This window comes from Equus asinus, chromosome 5 (assembly GCF_041296235.1).
Source record: "Equus asinus isolate D_3611 breed Donkey chromosome 5, EquAss-T2T_v2, whole genome shotgun sequence".
In the NCBI taxonomy this organism is placed as follows: domain Eukaryota; kingdom Metazoa; phylum Chordata; class Mammalia; order Perissodactyla; family Equidae; genus Equus; species Equus asinus.
Window position 1 is genome coordinate 36,854,297 of NC_091794.1, and position 26,140 is coordinate 36,880,436.

At 37.2% G+C, this 26,140-nt stretch overlaps 1 protein-coding gene across 13 annotated transcripts in view; it reads right to left on the reverse strand.

Annotated features, from left to right (window-relative positions):
* Positions 1-26,140, reverse strand: part of VPS8 (VPS8 subunit of CORVET complex) — a 236,928-nt gene that overhangs the window by 47,464 nt on the left and 163,324 nt on the right. For 11 of the 13 annotated variants that reach the window (XR_011503258.1, XR_011503257.1, XR_011503256.1 and 8 more), the window contains 6 exons: positions 25,792-25,895; positions 20,444-20,525; positions 20,009-20,091; positions 9,671-9,751; positions 7,781-7,950; positions 5,077-5,242 (listed from right to left, as the gene is read on the reverse strand). Coding sequence is in view for 9 of the 13 variants with exons in the window: in XM_070509286.1 (XP_070365387.1) it covers positions 5,077-5,242; positions 7,781-7,950; positions 9,671-9,751; positions 20,009-20,091; positions 20,444-20,525; positions 25,792-25,895 (686 nt within the window). In the remaining 4 variants the exon portion in view is untranslated. Of the gene's footprint in view, positions 1-349; positions 438-5,076; positions 5,243-7,780; positions 7,951-9,670; positions 9,752-20,008; positions 20,092-20,443; positions 20,526-25,791; positions 25,896-26,140 lie in introns of those variants that run through there. The other 2 variants (XR_011503259.1, XM_070509287.1) reach the window with 2 other exon arrangements.

The following is a 26,140-nucleotide window of genomic DNA, read 5'->3' on the forward strand; positions in this document are numbered from 1 at the left end:
ATTGGCCCTCCCTCTCTGAGCTACATGCAGTTACTTCAGCAAACAGGGAATATATCACCCTCATAAAGTTGTGGTAAAGACTGGCATACACACCATCTAAAACATATATTTGATAAATTTCATTTCCTCTTTCCTTCTTATGTTACCAGCCCACCAGATCTTTTCACAATACTTTATGTAAGAAAATCAAGGGAGACAGACAGCTAGAGGAAAATTTAAGAAATCCAGAATAGCTCTCAGTCTAGCTTGTACAATATTATTAGGATGCATCAAACAGAGATTTTCAAGAGGATCTGATCAATAATCTTACTGGAGTTTCTTAAACAATAAAAAGATTGAATCATCTCACCTGCGCTGCAGAATGGGATGGCCTCAGAAATAAAGCTGCCTTTGAGATGCAGATCCAATTTCAAAACAATTTCCCTTTTCTAGATGCTCTGAGAGAAGGCAGGAGGAAAGCCAATGAAACAGATTGTCTTTCTTCACTGTATGAGGTGTGGGGATGTGGGAACAGGACAACCAAGGTAGGAGAAATGGCTTCAAAATTCAATACTCATTGATGAAAAAATTCTCAGCAAAACATGGGATAAAAGGGAACTTCCTAAACACGGTATTATAAAGGTTACACATAAAAAGCCTACAGTTAACATTATACTTAATGATGAAAAACTGAACTCTTTCCCCCTAAGATCAGTAACAACATAAGAATGTCTATTCTCTCCATTCCTATTCAACACTGCACTGAAGGCCAATGCAATAAGGCGAGAAAAAGAAATAAAAGGCAAATTATTGGAATGGAAGAAATAAAATAGTCTTTACTTGCATATGTTATGATTATCTATGTAGAAAATATCAAAGAGTCTACAAAAAAGTCCTAGTGCTAATAAGTAAGCTTAGTAAGGTCAGTGGGCACTGGATACAAAGTCAATATACAAAAATAAATTGTATTTCTATATTCTAGCAATGACCAATTAGAAATTGAAATATAAAACAACAAAAGCATCATCATTAAATACTCAGAAATAAATCTTACAAGATATGTACAAGATTTATATGCCAAAAACTACAAAACACTGATGAAATAAATCAAAGAAGAGCTAAATAAATTGGGATATATACCATCTTCTTAGATTGGAAGACTCAGTATTGTTAAGATGTCAACTCTCCCCAAATTGATCTATAGATTCAACACAATCCCAATAAAATCCTAGTATAATAGTTTGTAGAAACTGACAAGTTGGTTTTTAAAATTTATCTGGAGAAACAAAGGATATAGAATAGCCAAATATTAGAAAGAAGAACAAAGTTGGAAGATACATACTACCTGATATCCAGATTTACCATAAAGCTACAGAACTGAAGGAAGGATAGATATACAGATCAATGGAATAGAATAGAAAGTCTAGAAATAGACCCACAAATACACAGTCAATTGATTTCTGACTAAAGTACAAAAGCAATTCAATGGAAATTCACATGCAAAAGAATGAACCTCAATCCTATCTTGCATCCTATTAAAAATTAACTCAAAATGGATGAGTGGTTGCCAGAGGTTGAAGGTAGGGGGAGAAGTTGACTAGAAAGAGCTAAGGGGGACTTTTGAAGGTAGTGATAATACTGCCTTATATCTTGATTGTAGAGGATTGTCAAAATTCACAGAAAGTGAATTTTACTGTTTGTAAATTATGTATAAAAACACATAATTATATATACATAATACAGAATTGTATTTTAGAAAAAGGAAAAAAAAGTCTGTTTTAGCTTCTGGGTATTATTTAGGAAGAAAGAAAAAAAATCTAACTGGTAAAATCCATATAAAAACATGCATGTAATCACAAACTGTTTATGAATAGGATAAAACTGAAAGAGGAAAAAAGCTGAAGTGCCCCAAGATGTAATGCCTGGAGTATCTACATTAAGTAAAGGTCCCCTCATATGCACTTGGATGCTGCTTGGAAAGATGCTGGAAATCACAGGATCTGTCTTTCCTTCCCTAAATGCAAACAAGGAAGTGTTCTGGATGACCGGTTAATAAAATTTTCAATCTGGAAACCATACTGAACATCTTTACCTGTATGTCCTGCAGACATCTCTAACTCCAATAATGAATTCTCTATCTTATTCCCAAATCTGTTATTGTTTATTGATTTCTATCTCAGTGAATGTTACCGCTATCCATTGGGTTTGTTTAGAAAGTTGGGTGCTATCTTTGACTTCTTCCTCTGTCTTACCTCCCCCATCCAACAATTTATTTGTTACCAAGTCCTGAAAATTCTACCTCTCAAATATAATATTTCTGCTGTGAAGCAGAAAAGAGTATAAAACTAGAAGTTGAGCATGATTGGATCTAGAGGCCAAAAGAGAGAGGTATGAGATGAGGTTAGTGAAGCAGGGACCACTGGTTATTCTGATGTTTGTGCTCATCTCAAACACATCTCAGATATGTACTCTTTTTTCCATCCCAACTTCTACCATTCTAGTACAAGTCACCTCTTCTCTCCTCTAAATCACTTCAATGTTCTTGGTCTCCCTACATCCATTCTTTCTTCCCTTTCACTTCCTGCACTGCAGTCAGTGTTCTTTAATACTATTCTGGATCAGATCAGATCATTCCTTCCTTAAAATCCTTCAATGTCTTCCCTATTTCTTTAGTATAAACATCAAAATAATTAAGATGGTCCTTGTTTACCTCACTAGCATCATCTCACACCACTCTTGCTCTTACCCTCTAGATCCAATTATGTTTAACATCTAGTTTCATGCTCGTTTCTGTTTCACAGCAGAGATGCTACATGTTTGTTCTATATATTGTTCCCTCTGCCTGGAATACTCCTTCTCCTGCCTACCCTCGTACTTAAAGTTTGTCTAGCTTACTTCTTTTTTTCCTTCTCAGGCAGCTAACATGGCACTTTGAGGAAGCCTTCCATGATCTCCCGTGTCTAGATTAGGTCTACTCATTATCTGCTCTTACAGCACAATTCATCTGCAGTATAATAAAAATATTTATATTTGGTCTTTGTCCCTGGTTCCTGTCACACAGCTCCTAAAACTCTTGGAATCTCCTGAGTAATGAGTGCCTTTTTTTTGGTGAAGAAGATTGGCACTAAGCTAACATCTGCTGCCAATCTTTCTCTTTTTGCTTGAGGGAGATTGTGGCTGAGCTAACATCTGTGCCAATCTTCCTCTATTTTTATGTGGGATTTCACCATAGTGTGGCTTGACTAACGGCACTAGGTCCGTGCCCAGGATTCGAATCTGCAAACCCTGGGACACCAAAGCGGAGCACATGAACTTAACCCATCCGCCACCAGGCCAGCCCCAATGAGTGCCTTTTATATGCTAATGAGATGACTGATGTCTGGGGACCCCTAGATAGCTTCAGGATGGTGGCTGGTCATCAGGAAGATCAAGCCACGATTAGAGGGTTGGAACTTTCAGTTCTACCCTCTCCTGTCCTGCCCCCCTCCCCCTGCACCTTTAGGGAGGGGAGAGGGGCTGGAAATTGAGTTTAATCACTAACGGCCAATGATTTAATCAACCATCACTACATAATGAAACCTCCATAAAAACCCCCTAAACGATGAGGTTCAAGGAGCTTCTGGGTTGGTGAACACATTGAAGTACTGGGAAGGTGGTACGCCGGGGGAGGGCATAGATGCTCCACGCACCCTCTTCCCCTACTAACTCACCCTGGTCATTTCTTCCATTTGGCTATTCCTGAGTCGTATCCTTTATAATAAACTGGTAAACATAAAGTATGTTCTCAAGTTCTATGAGTTGTTCTAGTGAATTATCTAACTGGGGGTAGTCATGGGGACCCCTGAATTGGCCAAGTCAGACTGAAGTGTGGGTAACCTGGGCACTCCATTTGCGACTGGTGTCTGAAGCGAGAGCAGTCCTGTGGGGATGAATCTTTAAATCTGTGGAGTCTGACACTAACTCCTGGTAGTTAGTGTCAGAATTGAATTTTTGGACACTCAGAATTGTTGTTGTCTGAAGAACTGACAAAACTGATGTCAGAATTGGTGCTGGAAAAGATACCACGATTTGGTGTCAGAATGAACTTAAGAACACTTATTTAAGATCTGTTTACAATTTCATTGACTGTGAACTCCACAAGACAAACGACTTGTCTACCATTACATCCCCAGGACTAAGCACAGTACCTGGTGCACTGTTCCTTATATATTGGGTGGATATATAAATGAATGCCTACCACTGGAGTGTAGAAATTCCAAACTGTTATCTGGGAGAAGCTCAATCAAGTTTTTTTTCTTGGGTCTGCTTCTAATATAACACTGAAAGCTGATGAAACAGAGAGAAAAGCAACCGGTCCAACTTTTTACTACGTGACATGAAGGCTGACTGTAGGATGGGGTGGCATAGAGAAAGGAGAAGGAAACAGCAAACGTGACACTACCTGTCACTTTGAAGAGGAAGTAGATTGAGAATAGCACAATGATCAAGTCACAGCCCTAGTAACTGCTCCTCCTCCACACTGAGCCCCTCATGTTGTCAAGTTCTATTCTCCCAAAAGCTATTAAGCAGTAGAGTTCAAACTCTGCTCCACTGCCTGCCCAAGATGAAAAAAAAGATGGCTGCAAATTGAACAAAAATTATATCTAGTCTATTAGTCAGACTCCAAAGGCAACGAAAATTTCTCAATGAACACTACTGCACCAAGTTCTTTGAAGACAGTTACCAGCTAAGAAAACCATACACAGCACACACGTGTATGTACCTTGCCCATCGGCCCTACTTAAAGGTGAGAACTCGGCACTCTTCAGCATATAGGTATTCATCAGTACTGTAGCATTTGTACTTGCTGACATCTTACTTTGTCAAAGGATCTTAGACTCGTGTGTACATCCCCTCTGTTCAACTAGATCTTAAGCTTTTTGAGGGCAGAAAATGTCTCCTGTTGTTCTCAAATCCCTGTTTTTCAGTCCTAGGCAGAGAGGAGAGACTCTTCAAACACTGCTTGAGGCCTATAGGACCTGAAAAAACATGAAGCCAGGCCTAAAAGATGTTGGTAAGAAAAGACTGTCTGCATTTTTCTGCGAAAACAAGTCTTACCTGTGATGGGGTTATCCTTCCCTTTTTAATTTCAGATGAATTTTCGCTTAATTTTCCTACTTTGTTACTTGAGCGGCATTTGTAGCATGTCCATCTTGTCTGCCCCTCAATTTCGATGGTGCACTCTTTGTTTTGCAGACAGAATGAGTGATACAGATGGCCACAGCTACAAAACGAAAGCAACTAATTTGTACTTTTCATTATCATAAAATCCATAAACATCAGCTATGTTAAGAGTGTATTTATAGGCGCCGGCCCCGTGGCTGAGTGGTTAAGTTCGTGTGTTCCACTTTGGCAGCCCAGGGTTTTGCTGGTTTGGATCCTGGGTGTGGACCTAGCACTGCTCATCAAGCCATGCTGAGGCAACGTCCCACATGCCACAACCAGAAGGACCCACAACTAAAATATACAACTATGACTGGGGGGCTTAGGGGAGAAGAAGGAAAAACAAAAAATAAAAAAATAAAATCTTAAAAAAAAAACCTAAAAGGCCATTGATTTAAAAAAAAAAAACAGTGTATTTATAAAGTGATAAAGATTTCAATAAGCTGGAATGCACTGCTGGTTGTATAGATTAAGAAACCAGAAAGGGAGTTTACTTGTTGCTGTCTTCTCTTTTTTTAAAATCCAGACGTATATTTGTATACTTGAGTTTTGAGTAGGAACAGAATCACAGTTCTCTGACTACAAACCACCTGGGGGATGATTTGAACTTCTGTTCATTTCTCAAACTATGAAATGTTTTAGACAGCTTGAAAAAAGTCAATTGAGGAAAGTCATCATTATATAAGCAGCTTGATATTAACATGAGTGGTGTGTCTCATCAAATTCAAGGCCAGAGCTGTGATTTGATTAAGCATTTACAAAAATGTCAGTGCTAAATTCTTACACTACTCCTATGAAGCAATCCCCTATTGATTACACCAAGTTACCAAATGAGCCTTCCAGAAGTGAGGCGCTGCGTATAACTCCCAGCTCTCCGAACTGATTCCTCCTCCCTTCTCCAACCTGCAATGCGGGACTACCTCAGAAGTCGATCCTTTTCTCTTCTACAGTCTTTCTCTTATCTACTCTTTCTTTTTCTCTTCTGTAGTCTTTTTCTTCTGCACGCTTCTTCCTATACCCACCCTTGATCCTTTAGTGATTACTTCCAATTCCTTTGCTTTAAGATACCACCTACTTGCTGATGACTGCCAAATTTACACCTTCAGCCCAGACTTCTCTCCTAAACCTCATCTTTCTGTCCCCTCAAGAACTCTATTTTGGATGTCTAATAGGTATCTTAAATTTAACATGCCTGAAACCAAATTCTCTTTTTTTTTTGTGAGGAAGATTGGACCTGAGCTAACATCCACAGTCAATCTTCCTCTTTTTGCTTGAGGCAGATTGTCCCTGAGCTAACATCTGTGCCAATCTTCCTCTATTTTGTATGTGGGATGCTGCCATAGCATGGCTTGATGAGGGGCATACAGGTTTATGCCCAGGTTCCAAACCTGTGAACCCTGGGCTGCCGAAGTGGGAACTTAACCACTATACCACTACACCCCTGGGCAGACCCTGAAACCAAATTCTTGATTTCCAGCCAACTCCACCCCCACTGCATGCTCTCATCCAACCTTCCACATCTCAATAAATGGCAACTACTTTCTACAGTTTCTCAGGCTAAAAGCTTTGGAGTCATCCTTGACAGTTCTTTCTTTCAAACCTCACATCCAATCTACAAATAAATCTTCTCAGCTCTACCTTCACAACATATCCAGAATCTTACCACTTCTTACTTCATTACTATCACCTAGGGCCATCTCTCACTTGCATTACTGCAGTAGCCTAACTAGGCATTCTACTTTCACCCTTGACCTTCTATAGTCCATTCTCAACAGAGCAGTCAAAGAGATCCTTCAGACAAAGGTCAGATCAGGTCAACCTCGTCCTCAAGAAGTCTGGCTCCAGAGTCCATCGTCTATTGGCTCTATCCATATATTCTAGATGAGCTGTCTTTGCTCCTGAGATCAAACCTTTCACTTTCACACTGGATTTCTTCTCTCTTTGCACTGTGGCTTTAAACATCATTTAAATGCTGATGGCTTCTAAATTTATATTTCCAGGACATGTCTCCAGGTTTCAGACTAGAATAACTGTCTACCCGACATCCTTACTTGGATGTCTACTAGCCGTCTCAAAACTAAATCTCCAAGGCAAAACCTGCTTTTCCCCGTTTCTCACACCTGTTCTTCCTCTTTTTAGGGCACCATGTTCATCCAGTTGCTCAGGCCAAAGCCTTTTTCCCCTCACACTCCACATCTAATACAGCAGCAAGTTGGCCCCACCCTTAAAATATATTCTGAACCTTCACTCCTACCTCTCTCATTCTGCTCAAATGTCACTTCCCTAGAGATGTTTTTCCTCGTTATGGTGTCTTAAAATAGTACTCTCACCCTGAACACTTCATCCTTACCTCCCCTTACCCTGTGTTTTATTTTTCTTCATAGCTCTTATTACTTCCTATGTACTTATTGCCTGACCACCCTAACACCCACTCCTCCCAACCCCCATGCAGAGTATAGGGTCTATGAGGGCAGGAACTCTGTCTTGTTTTCTTCACTGCTAGAATGACTGACTGGGGCTGTGTATCCACGTGTGTTCTGCCTGGTAATACCATACGAGTCCACATACCATAAGTGGAACACTTCCTTCCCTCTCTTACCTAAAGACAATAATTTCATCAGCCATCTCTTGGCGTCTCTTGTACTGCTGCAAACATATGGAGCAGTAATCCTGCTTGGGGTTCAGTCCTCTGGTGACCGAAGCTCTCAGGTTACACAACGACCAATGGAGATCTTGGTTTAGAAGGCTAGTAGTTGTTTCCAGCAGGGTCTATGAAAGACCAAAACAAAAACAAACAAAAAATCGTTGATAAAGTGAAAGAGATAGAAGGGATGAATAGGGAGTAATACTTGTTTACTTTTCAACTATGAACAACTGAAATTGGAATACACTCTAAAGGCACAAAGTTGATAAAACAAACATCAAAACCCCCCAAACTTCAGTGGTTAACTTTAATATGCAGAGTAATGATAAGTGCATACACTAAGATCCTCAAAATAATTATTAAAAGGCTGTTACTAGTTTCTACTGAGAATGTGTGTTCTTCCATGCTGTGGCTTAATTCAGTACTGATGGCTTTCAAATGACTAGATAAACCTAAATCTATTATAGTATTTGTTACATTTATATAATAAGTTCTTTCTGAATGGCTCCAAGTGTTGTAACAAAAAAAAATCCCTGATTTTTTTATAGAAACTGCATTCATGGCAATACTTCAAATAACCTTTCCCTGGAAAAGCTAATGGCCATTACTCAATTTTCATCTCCCTCGGGCAGAGAGATCACATTTTCCTTATCAGCACTTACAAGTCATTTGAATCTACTCAAGACTGTGACATCTGTCATTAAGTCACATAAAGACATTTTCACAGCTATCACATTAAGTCATTTTAAGGATCTTTGTGCTTATAAAGTACTATTTCTCATAAATGAGAAACTTTTTGGAAAAATAATTGAATGCAAAGATATAAGCCATGAAAAGGGTCAGCACGAGTATAGAAAATTGCAAAATAAAATCGTTTTCATACTATATCTAATTCTCAACATTCATATATATCATTTAGATGTGCAGTTGGGTTCCTTTCTGAGGTCTCAAGGGGGAAGATATATTGCCCATCCTCCTTGCTACATAGCAAGTCCTTTGTAATGCAGAACTTTTAGTTCTAATGGTCTAACCTTTGTAATTCTTTCCAATCAACCCCATCTTTTACTCTTCTTCCAAAGTTACAAAAGTTTGCAAAAATTTTGTGCCTTGTACTCAGCTTTCTTTCTGCCAACATGGGGTCTGGCCTGCAGGGCCATCAGCCTTACTGTGCTATGCTTAGCAAAACCGCAGTTCTTAGAACATCCTAAGAAAGGCTCTGCCACCCCAATTTTTCTTTTTCTTCCCTCTGATTATTAAAAAAGCAGACATTGTATCTAACATGCCTAAATGGAGCTTTTCTTGGCTTCATGAGTCACTTTGAAGTACACTAAGAAAAAAATCTGTACACTAAGCTGGCTTCTACTGAGAATTAAAGCTATAGGCAGTTTTGAGCTAAGGAAAGACTAATGACCATTTTTGGTTAGTGGCAATTATCTGCTTCAGAATGTATAAAAGAACACTCTGATTTTATTTTGCAATTTTCTATACTCACGCTGACCCTTCCTTTTCATGGGTTGTATCTTTGAATTTAATTATTTTTCCAGAAAGTTTCTCATACTTTTCAACGGGAAAATAAAATATATTTTTCCCACTGCCCATGAAACAGAACAATAAAATGAATCCAAAGTTGATGCATTTCCACATTCTAGAATATATATGTGTGTATATAAAATACAGATTAAGTAAGATGAAGAGAAGAGCAATATAAAAATCTTAAAAACCACTTCAATCTACCAAACTTCCACTAAATAGATGGTAATTTTTAAAGAAAAAGTATAGGTGCAAAGAAAAAAGAAATAGTCTCTTTCTACCTTAGGACAGGCTTAGAAATGGAGAGTAGCTTACTTGTTCATAGTTAAAGGTATCCAACATTCCCAGAATAAGTCCCTGGATTTCTCCAAGTTTTCCTTTTCCATAAACTGGATCCTAATTAGGAAAAAGTTGCAAAAAGCTATAATTCTGTTCTTGGTATTTTAAAATTACTTTAAAATATAAGTTATCTGAAAAAGCAAAATATTCCTAAGTATTTTTCTACACTCACAAAATATTTATTCTTCCACAAGCTTTCCACTGGAAATGCACATCAGTCTCCCTCTGGCCATCACAAATATTTTGGGAAAATTAATAAAATTTAAATGATCCACACCCCTTGCTTAACAATCTTCTTTGCAAGTCTAATTAAATTTCACTCTGGTTTTTTTCCTGCAAGAAGCTTCCTCTCCTCCATATTAAACACCACCTGTCCCTCTCGTAGGGCTTTTTTATCTGCTATACTTAAACCGATGCACTCGTGAACACCCAGAGTCTGTCCAACAACAGCTCCTCCTGTGACCCACATTTGCCACCTCCTGGCCCAAATCAACTACAGTGCTTCAGTTTAGGAGATCAGTTTCTAGATCCAAGGAGCAGCTTTCGGTTTTTCAAAGCTTTTTTCAATAAGGTCACTAGTGACAAACAACAGATACCTAGACACCCCATCTTCCCTCCACTGCATTTCATACGAGGTGTGCCAAGTAACTTGTTTATTACCTACAATGTGGAAAACAGTGAAGTGTACAAAAAGAAAACAAAACCAAAAAAATCTGAAATCCAACCACTCAGAGATAAACACTTCTGATGTGTTGATGTTTGTTCTTCCAGTCTTGTTTCTGGGGAAGGAGAGAAAGGACTACAGACAGGGATGTAGTTCTTAGTGTATGAAATTTCAGTATTTCTCATATTACTTTTATAACTTTTTTTTACTTAAGAGTATATGGTAAGCAGTTTCCCACATCACCAAATATTTCATAATAGCAACAGAGTATGAATCACGTGAAAACACCATGTGTTAGCCAACCTTTCTCTGTTGCTGGACATTTAAGTTTCCCATCTGACCCCTAACCCCGAATCCCACCCACTCATCAAACGCAAGTGGCTGCAAATTTTGCTCTGATCTGTCTTTGGAGAAGACTTTTAGAAAAGGAATTGCAGACTCAAAGAGCATTTTTCTGGGTATTGATAGATACTGCATAATTGCTCCACCAAAAAGTTGCATTATGCAATTTTTATCTCCATTGGCACATCTGTGAGCTCATTTTGCTGCACCTTTGGCTAGACTGGGAATTACAATAAAAAATTTACTAATAAGTGAGTATGTCAAATCTATTACTTTACTCTAATATGAGATCATGTATGACATAAATGACTCTTCCATGCTAAACAGGGGAATCCAACTATACAGTATGATAAAAGTAGCCGCTATTTATTAACTGCATAGCATATGCCAAGTACAGTGCTAAGCATTTCATATATGCCATATCATGAAATTCCTTCCAGAACGTTTATAAATGAAGGAATTCAGGCTCAGAGAGGTTAAGTAAAATTGTCTAAGATCACAAAACTATTAAGCAGATAAGCGGGATTTGAATCTAGTTACTTCAGAAACCATGTTCTTAATTAATAGACTATACTGGTCTCCCAAGTATGGATACATAAACTAATAAACTAAATAATAAACTAATGTTTGCTAGATAATAGAAGTAACCAGTATGGATAACTAAGTGATAAACTAAGCTTTGCTTGAAAATATAGGTAACACTTCTGGTTCTTAGGGAGTAGGAGTCATTAAAATCTTGGTGCAGTAAGAGTAACTGAGTTCATACGTTAAGAAAACAAAAAAGACTGTGAAGTAGGAAAAACTTAGGAGCGAGGTTCAGAAGTGTGAGAAGAAACTTTGCCTTCCTGCTCCTGTACAACATAGTCTTAGGATTTGCTTCTTTTTCTCTTCTAGCCTCCGAGGATGGCTCTTGAGAACCGGGTTTGTACAGCTTCTATTTCAGAATTTTCAGTTGGTCTGGGGCAGCACAAGACTGTCTGCCATAGGTTCCTGGTCCCTGATGCTAAGGGTATGCTGAAGAAATAGACGGTAGGGAACAGCTACATATTTGTGTACTAATTAACAAGTTTACAAGTCTGGGCTTGAAGAGGTCACTTAAGTTTAGTGGGGAAATTCTCTGTTTCAAAGCCAGAGATTGTGTCACTAAGCTAAAGATGCCTGTCAAACATGTGCAGACCATTTACAAAAGGCAAGACTAGAGATATCTCAGGCTAACTCTTTACTAGAAAAAACAACTCAGGCCACACACTCAACAATTTTTTCTTTTAATTTTCTCTGCCTAAAAATAGACCCATGTTAAGGCTTCTGAACTTACACTCAATTATGCTTTTGGTCAAGCTCTTAATAAATATGCTTATTTCTCAAAGTATTTAATGGACAGTGCAATACCTTATTATAAAAAGCCTATTAAAATATCTACTATAATATGTGCATCAAATACACTAATATAGCTCTAGCATAGAAAAGCTCTGTCATTTGTTTATGACAAGAGTGGTTTAGAGAATAAAGAGGTCTTTAAAAGGTTAAATTCTGTGAAAAAGAAGAAATCTTTATAGGTCATGTCTATATTTGTATCAGTACATTTCACTTTAATATGCATAATTTAAAGGCGAAATCATGAAAATTACCTCATGCTGGGACAACATATAAATTATAGAATGCAAAAGGGAGCTAAAGGCTTCCGGCACAGCATGTACACAATCCACTAGCTTTTCAAATTATTTTCCAAAGATGTCAGCTAGATTCTTGAGCAATGAATAACTGCTGAGGTTTCTTTTTAACTTGTTTGTAAACTATAAAAGAGTACCCTTGAGTACTGCACATAAACTTGATTTTTAAAAAGCACATTAGAAAAAGATGAGATGACCACTTCCTTTCCCTATTGCTTTCTAATACCTATTGTATCATATAGGTAATGTCTTAAAATATTTAGTAATCAAGGATTACTCTAAAATATGAATAATGCCCTCAACAGGTTAGCATATAAATCATTTGTTTGTTTTAATTCCCTCAGTAAGAAGTCATAAACAGCTTCTCAGAAGTCAAGAATTACTTTTGCCGTAGAGTGAAGATCAATAAAGCAAGCAGTGAAGACAGAATGTATATAACATAAATAAGGTCCCTTAAAAACACTGATTTTGCTCATATGTGGAAGGTAATCAAACAAACACATGGATAAGGAGAACAGATTGGTGAAAGGGGATGGGGGAAGAGTGAAAGGGTAAAGGGGTACATAAGTATCGTGACGGATAAAAACTAGGCTATTGGTGGTGAACAGGACACAGAAACCAAAATATAATAATGTATACCTGAACTTTACAAAACGTTATAAGCCAATATGACCTCAATAAAATAATTTTTTAAAATATTTAAGGGGCCAGCCCTGTGGCCTAGTGATTGACTTCAGTGAGCTTTGTCTCGGCAGCCCAGGTTTGGTTCCCAGGTGTGGACCTACACCACTCCTCGGTGGCCATGTTTCGGTGGCGACCCACATACAAAACAGAGGAAGACTGGCACAGACATTAGCTCAGGGTGAATCTTCCTCAAGCAAAAAATAAAAAAACAAGATAAATAATATTTAAGCAATACAATAAAGTAAAAGTATTCATGAATTAAAAAAAATGACTCACTAACTTATCATCTAATGTTCATGAAAGAAACACGTACAATTCAGGTGTGAGGTATCAGTTTGAATAAACATTTAGAGGTCAAGAAGATCTTTGAGAACCTCTTATCATGTGAATCTCTCTTCTGGAAAAACTGTAAATATCTGAGCAACTGTGCATGTCAATAACTGTCACTCTCTATCGTCTCCCCAGAGACCTGATGAAGTAAAGTGGATACAAAAAACACACCAGATAGCATCAACACCCTTGCTAGAAGAAAAGGCCTTAGCAGAGTTAGAAGACCTAGGTTAATGGTCCAGCTGTGCTCCCTTAATAACTGAGTAACTAAGGCAAGTTATGTAATCTTTCTGAGTGGCCCTTTCCTCATGAGGAACATGAAGATACCACTACTTCCCCAGCTCAACATACACAGAGATCAAAAGAGATAAAGAACACAAAAGTGCTTCAGAAACTGCTGAGAACTACTCAAGGACATTAGGTGATTGAGTTGACTAATATTTATTCAGTTTATATTATGTTCCAGGCACTGTGCTGGAGCATAGGAAATAGTCTAGTGGAGAGGACTTAAAGTGGATTAAACATTGGGACTAAGGAGAAAAGTGATGAGGGGGAAGAATAAAAACAAACACACACACACCTAGGCACATAAAAACTCATGGTTGGAGCACTTGATAATTTAAATGAAATGAATCAATTCCTTGAAAGAGACAATACCAAAACTCACACAAGGAGATAAAGATAATCTGAATAGGCTGCATCTCTTAACAAAACTCAATCAATAAGTAATAATCTTCCAAATCAGAAGGCCTAGCCCAAGATGGTTTCACTGGTTTATTCTACCAAATATTTAAAGAAGAAATTATACCAATACTCAACGATCTGTTCCAGAAAATAGAGAAGGAACACTTCCTAACTCATTCTATGAGGCCAGCATTACCCTAATACCAAAACCAGACGAAGACAATCTCAATCAAAATGCCAGTGAGTTACTTTGCAGATAAATGTTTTAAAGTTTAGATGGAAAGGAAAAAGACCCAAAATGGCCAACACAGTATTAAGGAAGGACAAAGTCACAGTACTGACACTACCTGACTTCAAGACTGACTATGAAGCTACAATAATCAAGACAATGTGGTATTGGCAAAAGACTTGACAAATAGATCAATGGGAAAGAATAGGGTGCCTAGAAACAGACTCCCATAAATACAGTCAACTGAGCAAAGGCAATCCAATGGAGAAAGGGATAGTCTTTTCAACAAATGGTGCTGGAAAAACTGGACATCCACATGTAGAAAAACGACTGTAGATACTGACATCCTTCACAAAAACTAACTCAAAATGGATCATACACCTAAATGTAAAATGTGAAACTATAAAACTTCTAGAAGATAATATGAGAAAAAAATCTAGGTGACCTTAGGTTTGACAATGAGTTTTTAGATACACCAAAAGCACAATTCATGAAAGAAAAAACTGAAAAGTTGGACTTCATTAAAATTTTAAAAACTTCTGCCTTGTGAAAGTCAGTGTTGAGAGAATGAAAAGACAAGCCACAGACTTGGAAAAAAATATTTGCAAAATACTTATCTGAGAAAAAACTTGTAGAAAAAATATACTAAGAACTCAAAATTCAACAATAAATGAAAAAAAAACTAAATCCAACTGAAAAGCGGGCAAGAAAATCTGAACAGACACTTTAGCAAAGAAGATACACAGATGGCAAAGGAGCACATGAAAAGATGCTCAATGCCATTACTCATTAGGGAACTGCAAATTAAAACAATGAGACCACTACAACCTGTTAGAATGGCTAAAATCCAAAACACTGGATTTATTGAGACTTGTTTTATAGCCCAGAAAACAGTCTGTCTCAGTAAATGTTCCATGAACACTTGAGAAGAATGTGTACTCGGCTACTGTAATTGATATATAAATGTCAACTAGGTCAAAGTGGCCAAGAGCATTTAGCAGAAATCTGCTGTTCTCATTTTTGTTCCTCTGTGTCTTTTTTCACTGACTACTTTTAAGCTTTTCTGTTAATCATTTATTTTGAGCAATTATGATGTGCCTTGTAGTTTTCTTCATGTTTTTTGAGCTTGGTATTATTGATCTGTGTGTTAACAGTTCTCAATAAATCTGGAAATTTTTCAGCCAATATTTGTTCAAATATTTTTTTCTGCTCTGACTCCCTGTTTTCAGGATTCCAAGTACACAAATTTTGGGCTGCCTGAAGCCATCCCGTAGCTCACTGATACTCTGGTTCATTTTCTTCTGATTCACTTTTCTCTCAGTTTTTTATTTTGGATAGTCTGTATTGCTATGTCTTCAAATTCACTAATCTTTTCTTCTGTTTTAGTGTCCTTGTCTGCTAATTCTAATATCCGTGCCATATTTGGGTTTCATTTACCAACTTCTTTGCATACCTTACGAGTTTTCACTCAATGCCATACACTGTACATTTCACACTGTTGAGATCTGGATATTTTGTATTCCTAAAAGTATTTTTAAGTTTTGTTCTGAGATGCATTTAAATTGCATGGAAATAGTTTGATCTTTTCAGGTCTTGCTTTTCAGGTCTGTAAGGCAATGACTGGAGCTATGTTTAGTCTACGGCTAACTGTTTCCCATGATTGAGTGCTTCTGAGTACTCTACCCAATGCTCTGTGAATTGTGAAGTTTTCTAGTCCTACTGGTGGGAAAGACACTATTTTTGGCCCTGTGTGAGTGTGTTATTCCTCTAATGCTTTCAGGTGAGTCTTTCCCTGGCCTAATTTCCTCGATCATGCACTTATACTTGAGGGAGCCTTTGGCATATCTCCAGAGTTCTCTCTCCTGGTACTTGCCCTGAAAACTCTGGGCACCTGGGTCTCTCTTAACTCTCAGCTCCATATCCCCAAATGAGTGAGTATGCTGGAAACTGCTTGGGATCCCTTTTCCTGCACTATTGTCTGGAAACTCTCTCAGGACATTAAGGTGGGGCAAACAACAGACTCACATTGTTTATTTCCCGTCTCTTGGGAATCACTGTCCTTTACTGCCTGCTATCCAGTTTTTTGAAAACTATTATTTTATATATTTTATATATATTTGTATATATTTTATATATTATATATACATAAAACTTATTTTATATATGTTGGTTATTTCAAGTGGGAGGGTTAACCCAGTCTCTGTTATTCCATCTTGGCCAGAAGTGGAATTTCTCCATACTTGACTTTTATTCACTCTAGAAATACTTATTATTCAGTAATATTTATTACAGTCATGTGCTGAATAATGATATTTCAGTCAATGACAAACAGCATATATGACGCTGGTCTCATAAGATTGGTACCATACAATATGCCACAACTAGAAGGACCTGCAACTAAGATATACAACTATGTACCAGGGGGGATTTGGGGAGATAAAGCAGGAAAAAAAAAAAAAAGATTGGTACCATATAGCCTAGGTGTGTAGTAGGCTATATCATCTAGGTTTGTGTAAGATGTTCTATGATGTTCGCACAATGATGAAATCACCTAACAACGCACTTCTCAGTATGTATCACCATCGTTAAGTGACACATGACTGTATATGCCAGGTGCCTCTGGGCTAGGTGATGGTGACAGAGTTCTGGAGAGAGTCTTATCTCTCAACATTCTTATATTCTAATGGGAAATAAAAATAGGTAAATAGACCTGATTCTCAGGTGTTTCCTGGAACTTGGGTTCCTACCTGGCTTTTTCTTGTGTTCCCCTATATCTAAACAGTCAAGTGGATTCTATCAACTAAGTAATTTCCAAATTCATCTTCTCTGTAACCCAATTAACAAACTCGAGTACCTATTACATTCTAAGGATCTCTATGCCTCTGTCTTGATCTCTTCTAATTTATTCTGTATAATACAGGATGAGTGATCTTTCTAAAGAGAAACCTCATTCAATCACTCCTCTGCTTAAAATCTTTTGATGAGAATTTACTAATTTTAAAATAAAATCCAAAGACCTTACCACGGTTTATAAAGCAATTCAGGACAGTCTCCGCCTGTCTGTCAAATTTCAGCTGTGCCTCACCTTTTCTTGTCCTATGTTCCAAGCATACTTAAACACTTGCAACTCCCCAAATGTACCATGTTTTACCTCACATTATTTGTATATATAGTTCACTCTGCTTTAAATAGTCCTATCTGCTGTTTTTCCCTGATTCCTTTAGGCTCTTTGCAATTCAGTTCAGATATCTCCTTCTCTAGGAAATCTTTCCAAATTCCCCAGTCTGTTTCAAAAATATATTTTATTGGTACTCTTTTGACTATACATATTCAGAAACCCAACTCATTCTAACTTATTCAAAAAAGATAATTATTGTAAAGGTGCTGCGGTGCTTCAAGGATCCAAGCACAGGATTGCAGGTAAGCCTTAAGAGCTACAATGAGGGACTCAAATGCCATCAGGATTTTCTCTCTATGTTGCCTCTTCTCCCACTGTCTTGAATCCTCTCCTTGTATCTTCCCTCTCCTCCATACATCTTGTCTATTCTCCTCTTCGTGTGTCTGCCTCATTCTCCTCTTTTGAGATTAGCTTTTTTTACTCTTTCAGTCCATATGATGGAATAGTCACTGTCAGCTCCTGAACTTTGTGCCTTATGTAATCCAGAGACCTGAAGAGAGACTTGAATTCATCTTTCTCAAGCGCAGTTCTAACACTTCCTCAAAAGGACTCTGGTCCTGCTTAGGCCAGGCACCCACCTGGAGTCAATCAGGTGGAGCTAGGAGGCAGGGCCCCTTTCACATGGCTGCTCCTGTAGCAATCACATGGATTAAGAGGGTAGGGTTGTAGAAGCGGCAAGTACCTACATAGGGTTCAGAGCAGATAATCCTAAAGGTTGCCACTATTACTTACTTAGAGCCCTATAAATAGTTATATCAGAGCATTTTCTGCCTCTCTTATAAGAGCTCTTTTGGGGCAAGAACTGTGCCTTTCATCTACATAGGTAATTAATAAACTAATTAATAAAGTCCTCGAAAAACCAGAGCCTGAAACAAATGAAAAGGATCGTATGATAAAACGAGAAAGAGCGTAAATTAGGAGGTAACAGACTTCGGTGGTAGTCCGGGTTCTGCCACTAATGGCAGGCCAGGTACTTAACTTTTCTATACTTCAGTTTCCTTCCTCCTTCATCAACAGAAACTGCTACAGTAGCCCTACCTACAACAAGAGACTGTTGTGAGCTTAATGAGATAATATCTCTGAAAGCACCTTGAAAAAATAAAAATCTCTATACAAATACAAAGTAGAATTATTATTATAGTAATCATAAATGTGCAAACAAGGAGTTTAAGAAACAGCACACCTTCCTGATTAGTGGGAGTTAACAACCACTGAAGGTAGAAAATGATAAGAATACAATTACAGTGAATGCCAGCATCACTCAAAATAAAGTGAAGATTTTCAAATATAAAAAGCCTTTAAAGACATAAATCTTGAAACACGAAATTTTTAAAAAATCATATGCTTTTCCCAAGGGAAAAACAGATTTTTATTTATTATAATTTATGTATCTTCATGTGTAGTTAAAGCTCAACACAAAGCAAAATGCATACACTGAGAGAGAAGACACTTTTGGCTTTAAGATTTCATTTTTTCTAATTTACTTGGTAAATTAAAGTATTTCTGCCTTATGGAGATATTACTTTATATATGATTAAAAATCTTAAGACTGACGTATTTTAAAATGGACATAAGAGAAGTAGTCTTTATCAAAGAATTATTCAATACATGATAAAGATCAATGAGATAATATGTGTGAAGATACATTCTAAATGGTAACGTACTATGTGAAGGGAGACTACTGGATGCGGCAATCTTTATCAGCAAAGGCCCAGGTGTTTAATATCAGATGGGAAGAGAGTTTGGAGAGTCTTAAAGGAGAGCTGACAGGGATATTCTTGATTGGATAAAAACCATTTGAAAATTATAAAGACCAATAGCATCATATTACTGTTTGATTTGTGTGTGTGTGTGTGTCTCTATACTGCATAAAGCGAAGGAAGATAAAATGGATTCTAAGGATAATTCCTGCTGTTTCCCCAAGAATGTTCACAGATTTTTCTAAAACTATGTCTTAGTGTAATTTCAGTGTTCTCCTTTTGATGAAGTTGGAAAAATTCAGCCATTTTTGCTGAAGAAAACAGGCTAGAATGATGTTTCCTACAAAGGCTTTGGACAGAAAGCTGGCCAGAATCTAGAGTAGAGGATGAGTCTTGGACATAGAGTAAGTTTTAGGATGAGTTAGAAAAACTAAGTAACGACCTAGGATTAAGAAATGCCTATATTAACTTAATTTTTAGGTTATCTTTTTTTGATCTAGAAAAGTATAATCAGCTGGAAATAATGGCAATTCTCTCCTAGTTAGCACACCAATAGGAAGCTTGTATATCTACATCCCAAGGTTAACAGTGAACATCTGAAGCCTGCACACACTAACTGAAGGTCCCAAGTGTGTGCCAGGCAAGCCCACACCCCTGGAGTGCTAGGAAAGATTCAAGGATGAGAATCACAGGTTAGATATTCAGTTAATGCCAAATATTAGCTGCGTGATTCTTGAGACTCATTTAAACATTAGTCCAATTTGCTGTTATGTACACATAACTAAAATATTAGTTGAAATTGATCAATTGTATTTTTCCCCCTTTTAACTTACCTGTAAGATTCTTTGCAAGATTGATGGAAGGGCAATAAATGCTGCCATGCTGTTTAGGACTTGCATGGTCAAAGATTTCAGAGCTGTTATAATAAAACGTTAATATTAAGGTTAGTTGAAAATAAGAGTTTTTGGCTTTTCCTATCTGTCAGTGGAAAATAGTGGACTTATATAGCTTCCCAGAAACTTAGCTAACCAAGGCCAGTTTGATATTTTTAAAGTTAACTCTTGGTAAGTTGCAAAGCTACTATTATTCAAGACAAATGATATATTGGTGCCACAGAAAGAACTGAATCCGAAAGAGGAGATCAACACTACAATATGATTTCATTAAGGAAAATGATAAGAATACGGTACTGGGGAAAGGTATCATAAATGATAATTTTTGTCAGATAAAAATCGGGTGACGGTATAGGTGGACTTTGATGAACTTACCTTCAGCATGTAGATGAGGAGCTGCTGAACTAGACAACTTCTGAGGGGCCATCATTGCCTCTAATAATGGAAACCAGAGTGCCTATAATATCAGAGGAAACCAAAGAAAAACCAAAGAGCTCGGTTATTTTTAAGAATAACTAACATCAGCATAGTGTTTTACAAGTTGAAATGTACTTCTCATATACATTTGTTGGTAAAAATTTAAAAAGAAAAGATGGAACACTTGACTGGTAAGATAAAAGACAATAAAAAGCAGGGACCATAGCAAGAACAGACACTTTTACCATGCACCTTGGGAAAATAAGGAAGATGAAGTTAAGTAAATCTAGACCTTGGAACTGCAGCCTTCTGTGTCTCAAGAAAGAGTAGGTTCAAAGGAGCTTCCTGCTGGGTTCTTACATTCTCTGGTATAAATGCATCACTGTCAAAGTCTAAACAACCCGATGTACTGCAGAAGAGAACAGAGTACCCACCGACATTTACCCCCCCAACTCTCTTCAGCTATGTCAAGCAAGATAAAGGTTATCCAATGTTTTTTCCTATATCAAGCATTATTTTGTATTTCCTTAGTCATCACAGACCAAGAAGTGAAAGTTAACATACTTTCAATTAATATTTCCAACTACATCCTGAGATAAATTAACAGATCTATCATTTATTTATTCCTCTTATGTTGGGCTCTGTATTCAACGCTTTACACACATTTTCTCATTTTAATCTCATAATAACTTTATACAGTAAGCATTATCTTCACTTGAGATAAGAAACGGAAGTTTAGGGAAGTTAAGTAATTTTGCCAAAGATCACAGTGTCAGCAAACTGGCAGTCTGACTCTAAATTCTGTGCTCTTCCTAAACCTTAGGAAAAATACTTATCATCAAAAAACAAACTAATACATTTTAAAATTTCAAACATGTTTTCTTGTTGGATAATGATTTACAAGGGCCTTAACCCATTATCTTGGGAGGAACCTACTCCTGCAAACATCCAGGAGCCATGAAGAAAAGCAAGCATTGACAGAGCAAAGAAAGAGTGGTTATTTACAGAAGAGGGCATGTCGTGTACCCTTCCATCTGACACTGTAGAACTCAGCTGGCAATGGAGATACGGGAATCCCTTAAGGCAAAGGGGACAGGCTAAGGGTCCAGTGACTTTCCCATTGGGTGACTTCTCATTGAAGAGCTCTACTAGGAAGCCCTTATCTGTCCCCACTTGAGTTTTCCTAAGGCCAGAATTTTACATTGCTGACTTTTTATGTATTTCTTCAAATTCTTGAGATACTATGTTACATCCGGGAAATGCTTTATTTTATTGAAATTTTAACTTACTTTATCCAGTACTCATGAACTTTTAATCTTGTATTTTATTCTTAGATAGCTTTACTTAGCTTACCTTTTAGTTGCCTATTTTAACTTATTTTTACAATCACATCATTTATTTCTGTGCATTTTATGGTCTTTTAATTTAATGATACATGGCATATTTAATTATTATCTTTTGGTTTTTATATTTATTATGCTTAGAAATTTGATTTTTTGTTTTTTGAGGAAGATTAGCACTGAGCCAACATCTGCTGCCAATCCTCCTCTTTTTGCTTAGGAAGATTGACTCTAAGCTAACATCCGTGCCCATCTTCCTCTACTTTATATGTGGGACACCTGCCACAGCCTGGCTTGGTAAGCAGTGTGTAAGTCTGCACCCGGGATCTGAACCAGAGAACCCCGGGCTGCTGAAGCAGAATGTGCGAACTTAACTGCTGTGCCACCGGGCTGGCCCCTAGAAATTTGGTTTTTAAATTTTCTTATTTAATCTGGACAATTTAGAAGAATTACCTTCTTAAAGTTTACTTTATTCATGATTTATAGATGGCAGACTAGGGGAAACATGGCTGTAGAGGTAACAGCCTAAGGATGTGTTCATACCTTAAATAGAAGGTATTCTTCAATTAAACGTCTACATTAACCCTAACTATATGGCGAACACTTCTTAAATATTTTCTCTCTCTTGCACTTTAATATTGGTTCTTAAAATTTTAACTTGGATAACTCTAAAAACTCATAGGCTAAAATAACCGTCCATGACAATGACAATCCTAACCCCTGAGAGCAACACAATTAAACCTGAATTACTTTCTCATGTTATGCAATAAATAGCTTTCTTTTCAGGAAATTATATGCATAACAAGGCCATATTATTCGTTGTATGTGATCATAGGACCCTGGGGTAGCAGCATAAATAGACAGATAAAAAAAGGCAGGACAGGTCCCGATTCTACTTGGGAAAGGACTGACAACCCAACTTCCTGTGGTCTAACTTTAAGGAAATACTACATATTATTAAATCTTCTGATGAAACTTTTGAAAAGAAATATTAGAGACAGTTCATTTTCAAGCTTTTGGATACTTCAAATTTTCTAGTTAGTTTAGGGTCTGTGACAATAGCTCTTGTTCTCACTCTCTATAAAACAAAACAAAAACAAAGAGAAAAAAGGCAATCAACCATCTCCCAAACTTACTGTGTGGTATTATATAAAATCAGTCTAGCATTTTCACAAAAATAGTATTTACATAAAAACCATCATTCAAATTTTTTTTGTTGTTATGAAACTTGTTCAGAAAGGAAGCAGAACTAGTTAGTTGTTGGGGGAGGTGTAGAGTGGCAGGAGGGGTGTGTGTGTGTGTGTTTATGTCTAAGAGAGGGAGACAGACTTCTCTTATATGCAACCAGTAAATGGTGTAATAATCTTAGAGAAGTGAAAATTTCAAAGGATAGAAAGAAGTCTAACATCTAATATCTTTATTAAGACAATTTCCAACTCAGACATATTTTTTTTTGACCAAAAAAAGATAGAATAAATTTTCCTTTGTCACATCGAAGAAAGCCTTGTCCCTATCTCTGATTAAGAGATACTGAGTTCAAATATAATCAGAATAATCCCTGGAGTTCTGGAGGCATGGATTTTATATCTAATTCTACTACTAATATATGTGAATCTAGACCTATTTCGGCTTATGTGAACCTAAATGGCTCTATTTATAAATCACAACTGTCATTTTTTCCTTAAATTTTCCATGAGAAAAAGGAAGAGTATCAAATAGATATTAGAGAAGAGATGGAAGGTAGAAAAATAAAAAAAGGCTTGGTATTAAATATGTATAAACATAGTTTTAACAATTCTACCCTTTTGTGTTTTTCTACCAAAATATAACCATGTCCAAATATAGCCAGCTAACCAAAAGACAAATGAAAATAAAAACTGAGGAATGGCAAAGTCATGGCAAAAAGACTGGTGTAAAGCCCACAACCACCTAAATAGAGATTAAACAACTATGGGAATTATGGATACAGAAAGGAATGTGTTATTAACCTTAATGAGGTAGAATAACATAAGTAATTAAAATTAAGAGGAATGGAGAAGAGAGATTGGAGCAAGTAGAAGTTCATGCAAGTTTCCTTATTGGCTTGGCATCATAGATATTATAAAATTGAAATGTAATTATAAACATAATTCCAATCTATTACAGTTATTCAGATTTTTTTTTAACTTCAGTGAGATTTATTAAGCGAGATAGTATGGTGAAGAAATATTTATTTGTAACTCAGAAATTCCTCAGTTTTAACATAACCTTCCTAAACGAGATTTGTAGGCACACTAGCCCGTGTGCCCTTTAAGACCATGTGTCCTTACGGCCCCTTGTCTGGGCTGCGTGCCAGCACTCATGATGATAACACTCCTGGGCTTGGCCAACCCAGCTGTTTCTCGTGGGATAGTTAGCACAAAGACCACTGCGGTCTGAAGGAACACAGAGGCCCCCTGTGGGGAGCTCTGGTCCTTGGAATGCAGGTCATACAAGGACAATGCCTCTCGGCTAGCACACAGCCTTTGTTCCTCTGCCTACTTAGGCAAGCTTCTCTCAGGGGGAGGTAGTGGGTGCACACTTCCATCCAGCTGGCCGCCACTGGACATTCCCTGTATGTAACTCCTAATAAACCCATATGTCTTGCCTGCCATCTCCAGGTCTTTTCTTTGGTCTCTGCAACCTCTCTTGCACTCCTTACCCAACTGGGCATGCAGCCAAACAAGATTAAATACTATATTTATTTTTAAAAGCAGGCATTATTTGAACCAATTTTTCTAAAATTATGCCAACCTAGGCAGATAAAAAATATCTAAAATGATATTCACAAAATGATAATGATGGTTATTTCTGGATGACAGAATGGATACAGGGTAATTTTTTTTAAAACATCCTTCTGTGTAACTTTCTGTATTGCAGGATTTTTAAAAATGACAGGATGTATCATTTTACACAAAAAAGTTTTTTAATAAAGAAAAAAATCACATCTATTAGGTAAATGTGTCTGTTACATATGATTTATATTCTAAAGGGTCTTCAAAATTTATGACCTTTAAAAAATCCTTGACAAAAACATAAAGGAGAAATTTACCCATCTCATAAGAACAGAAAACACACCAAGTTTATTATTTTCACTGTAACATGTATGGCTAAAACTATACATAAAAAATTTACCCTGCTTCTCATTTCAGAAACCCAGGCACTGGAAGAAGGCCAGAGCCTGGAGGGGCAGGCACAGAGGAGTTATGGCCATATAATGCTGCTACTACAGAATTTAGTCAAGTCACATCTCGCCCCCTTAGTTTCTGCTTCACTGCTGTAACTCCTACCTGCACCAGGCGCTCAACTATACTGCCTTCAGTTTTGTGTTCTCCCTTTTTGCAGTCTGGAATCTGTTACAGCAGTGGTTCCAACGTTGGCTGCACAGCAAAAGCATGTGGGAAGCTTTAAAACATACTGACGACTGGGTCCCAGCCCCAGAGACTTTAATTTAATTGATTTGGGGTGCAGTCTGAATGCTGGGATTTTTCAAAGCTCTCTAATATGCAGCCAAGGTTGAGAACTACTATATCATAGCCTTCTTTGACCTTTTTCCAGCTTTCTCTGTATCCCTTGAGGGTTTTCCTCAGGTTCTTAAAGCTCACTTTCATCCACAGGGAACGGAAGAGATGATAAATGATGACACATCCACAGTACCACTAGACGGAATACACAAAATCTCAGTCCAAAGAGAACGAGGACATCTAGTTATTCACACACCTAACTTTTGCAGCACAGCCAAATCTAGGAATATAAAGCCTTTTGTGAGAACAAAGACGACAGCACTCCTATAATAACTTTAGGAGTCTTAGACTCCTGGGAGCACTAAACAGTGATTAAAATCCAGTTGAATTAAACTCAGGTAGCTGAGAGGGCAGTGGAAATAGAATTAATTCCTAGTTTCAGACCAGAACAGACTTTTAAGTACCTATGTAGTCATTCTCCTACCTCTCGCTGCTGCTGGTTCAAATTATGTGAATTTCTCTGGCAAAGGGCAATTGTCTCTACCATGGTATCTTCAACATCCTTCAACGAGGAATCCTCTTTAGTATCTAGATTCAGAAAAAATTGTTCACATCACTTAAGGATACATTACTGATAATCCCAGAGTTTCTATAAAAAATTAAACTATTTTTTCCTTGCATAGCTTTAGTTTTCTATTATAGAATCATCTATAAGACCTGATACAGAGGTTTAGCAGTTAAAAAACAGATAACTCTGTGCAATGGGGGTTTTCCATATAAATGTTTGACATTCACAGGACATTCAAAGCACATCATACTTAGCATTTTAATAT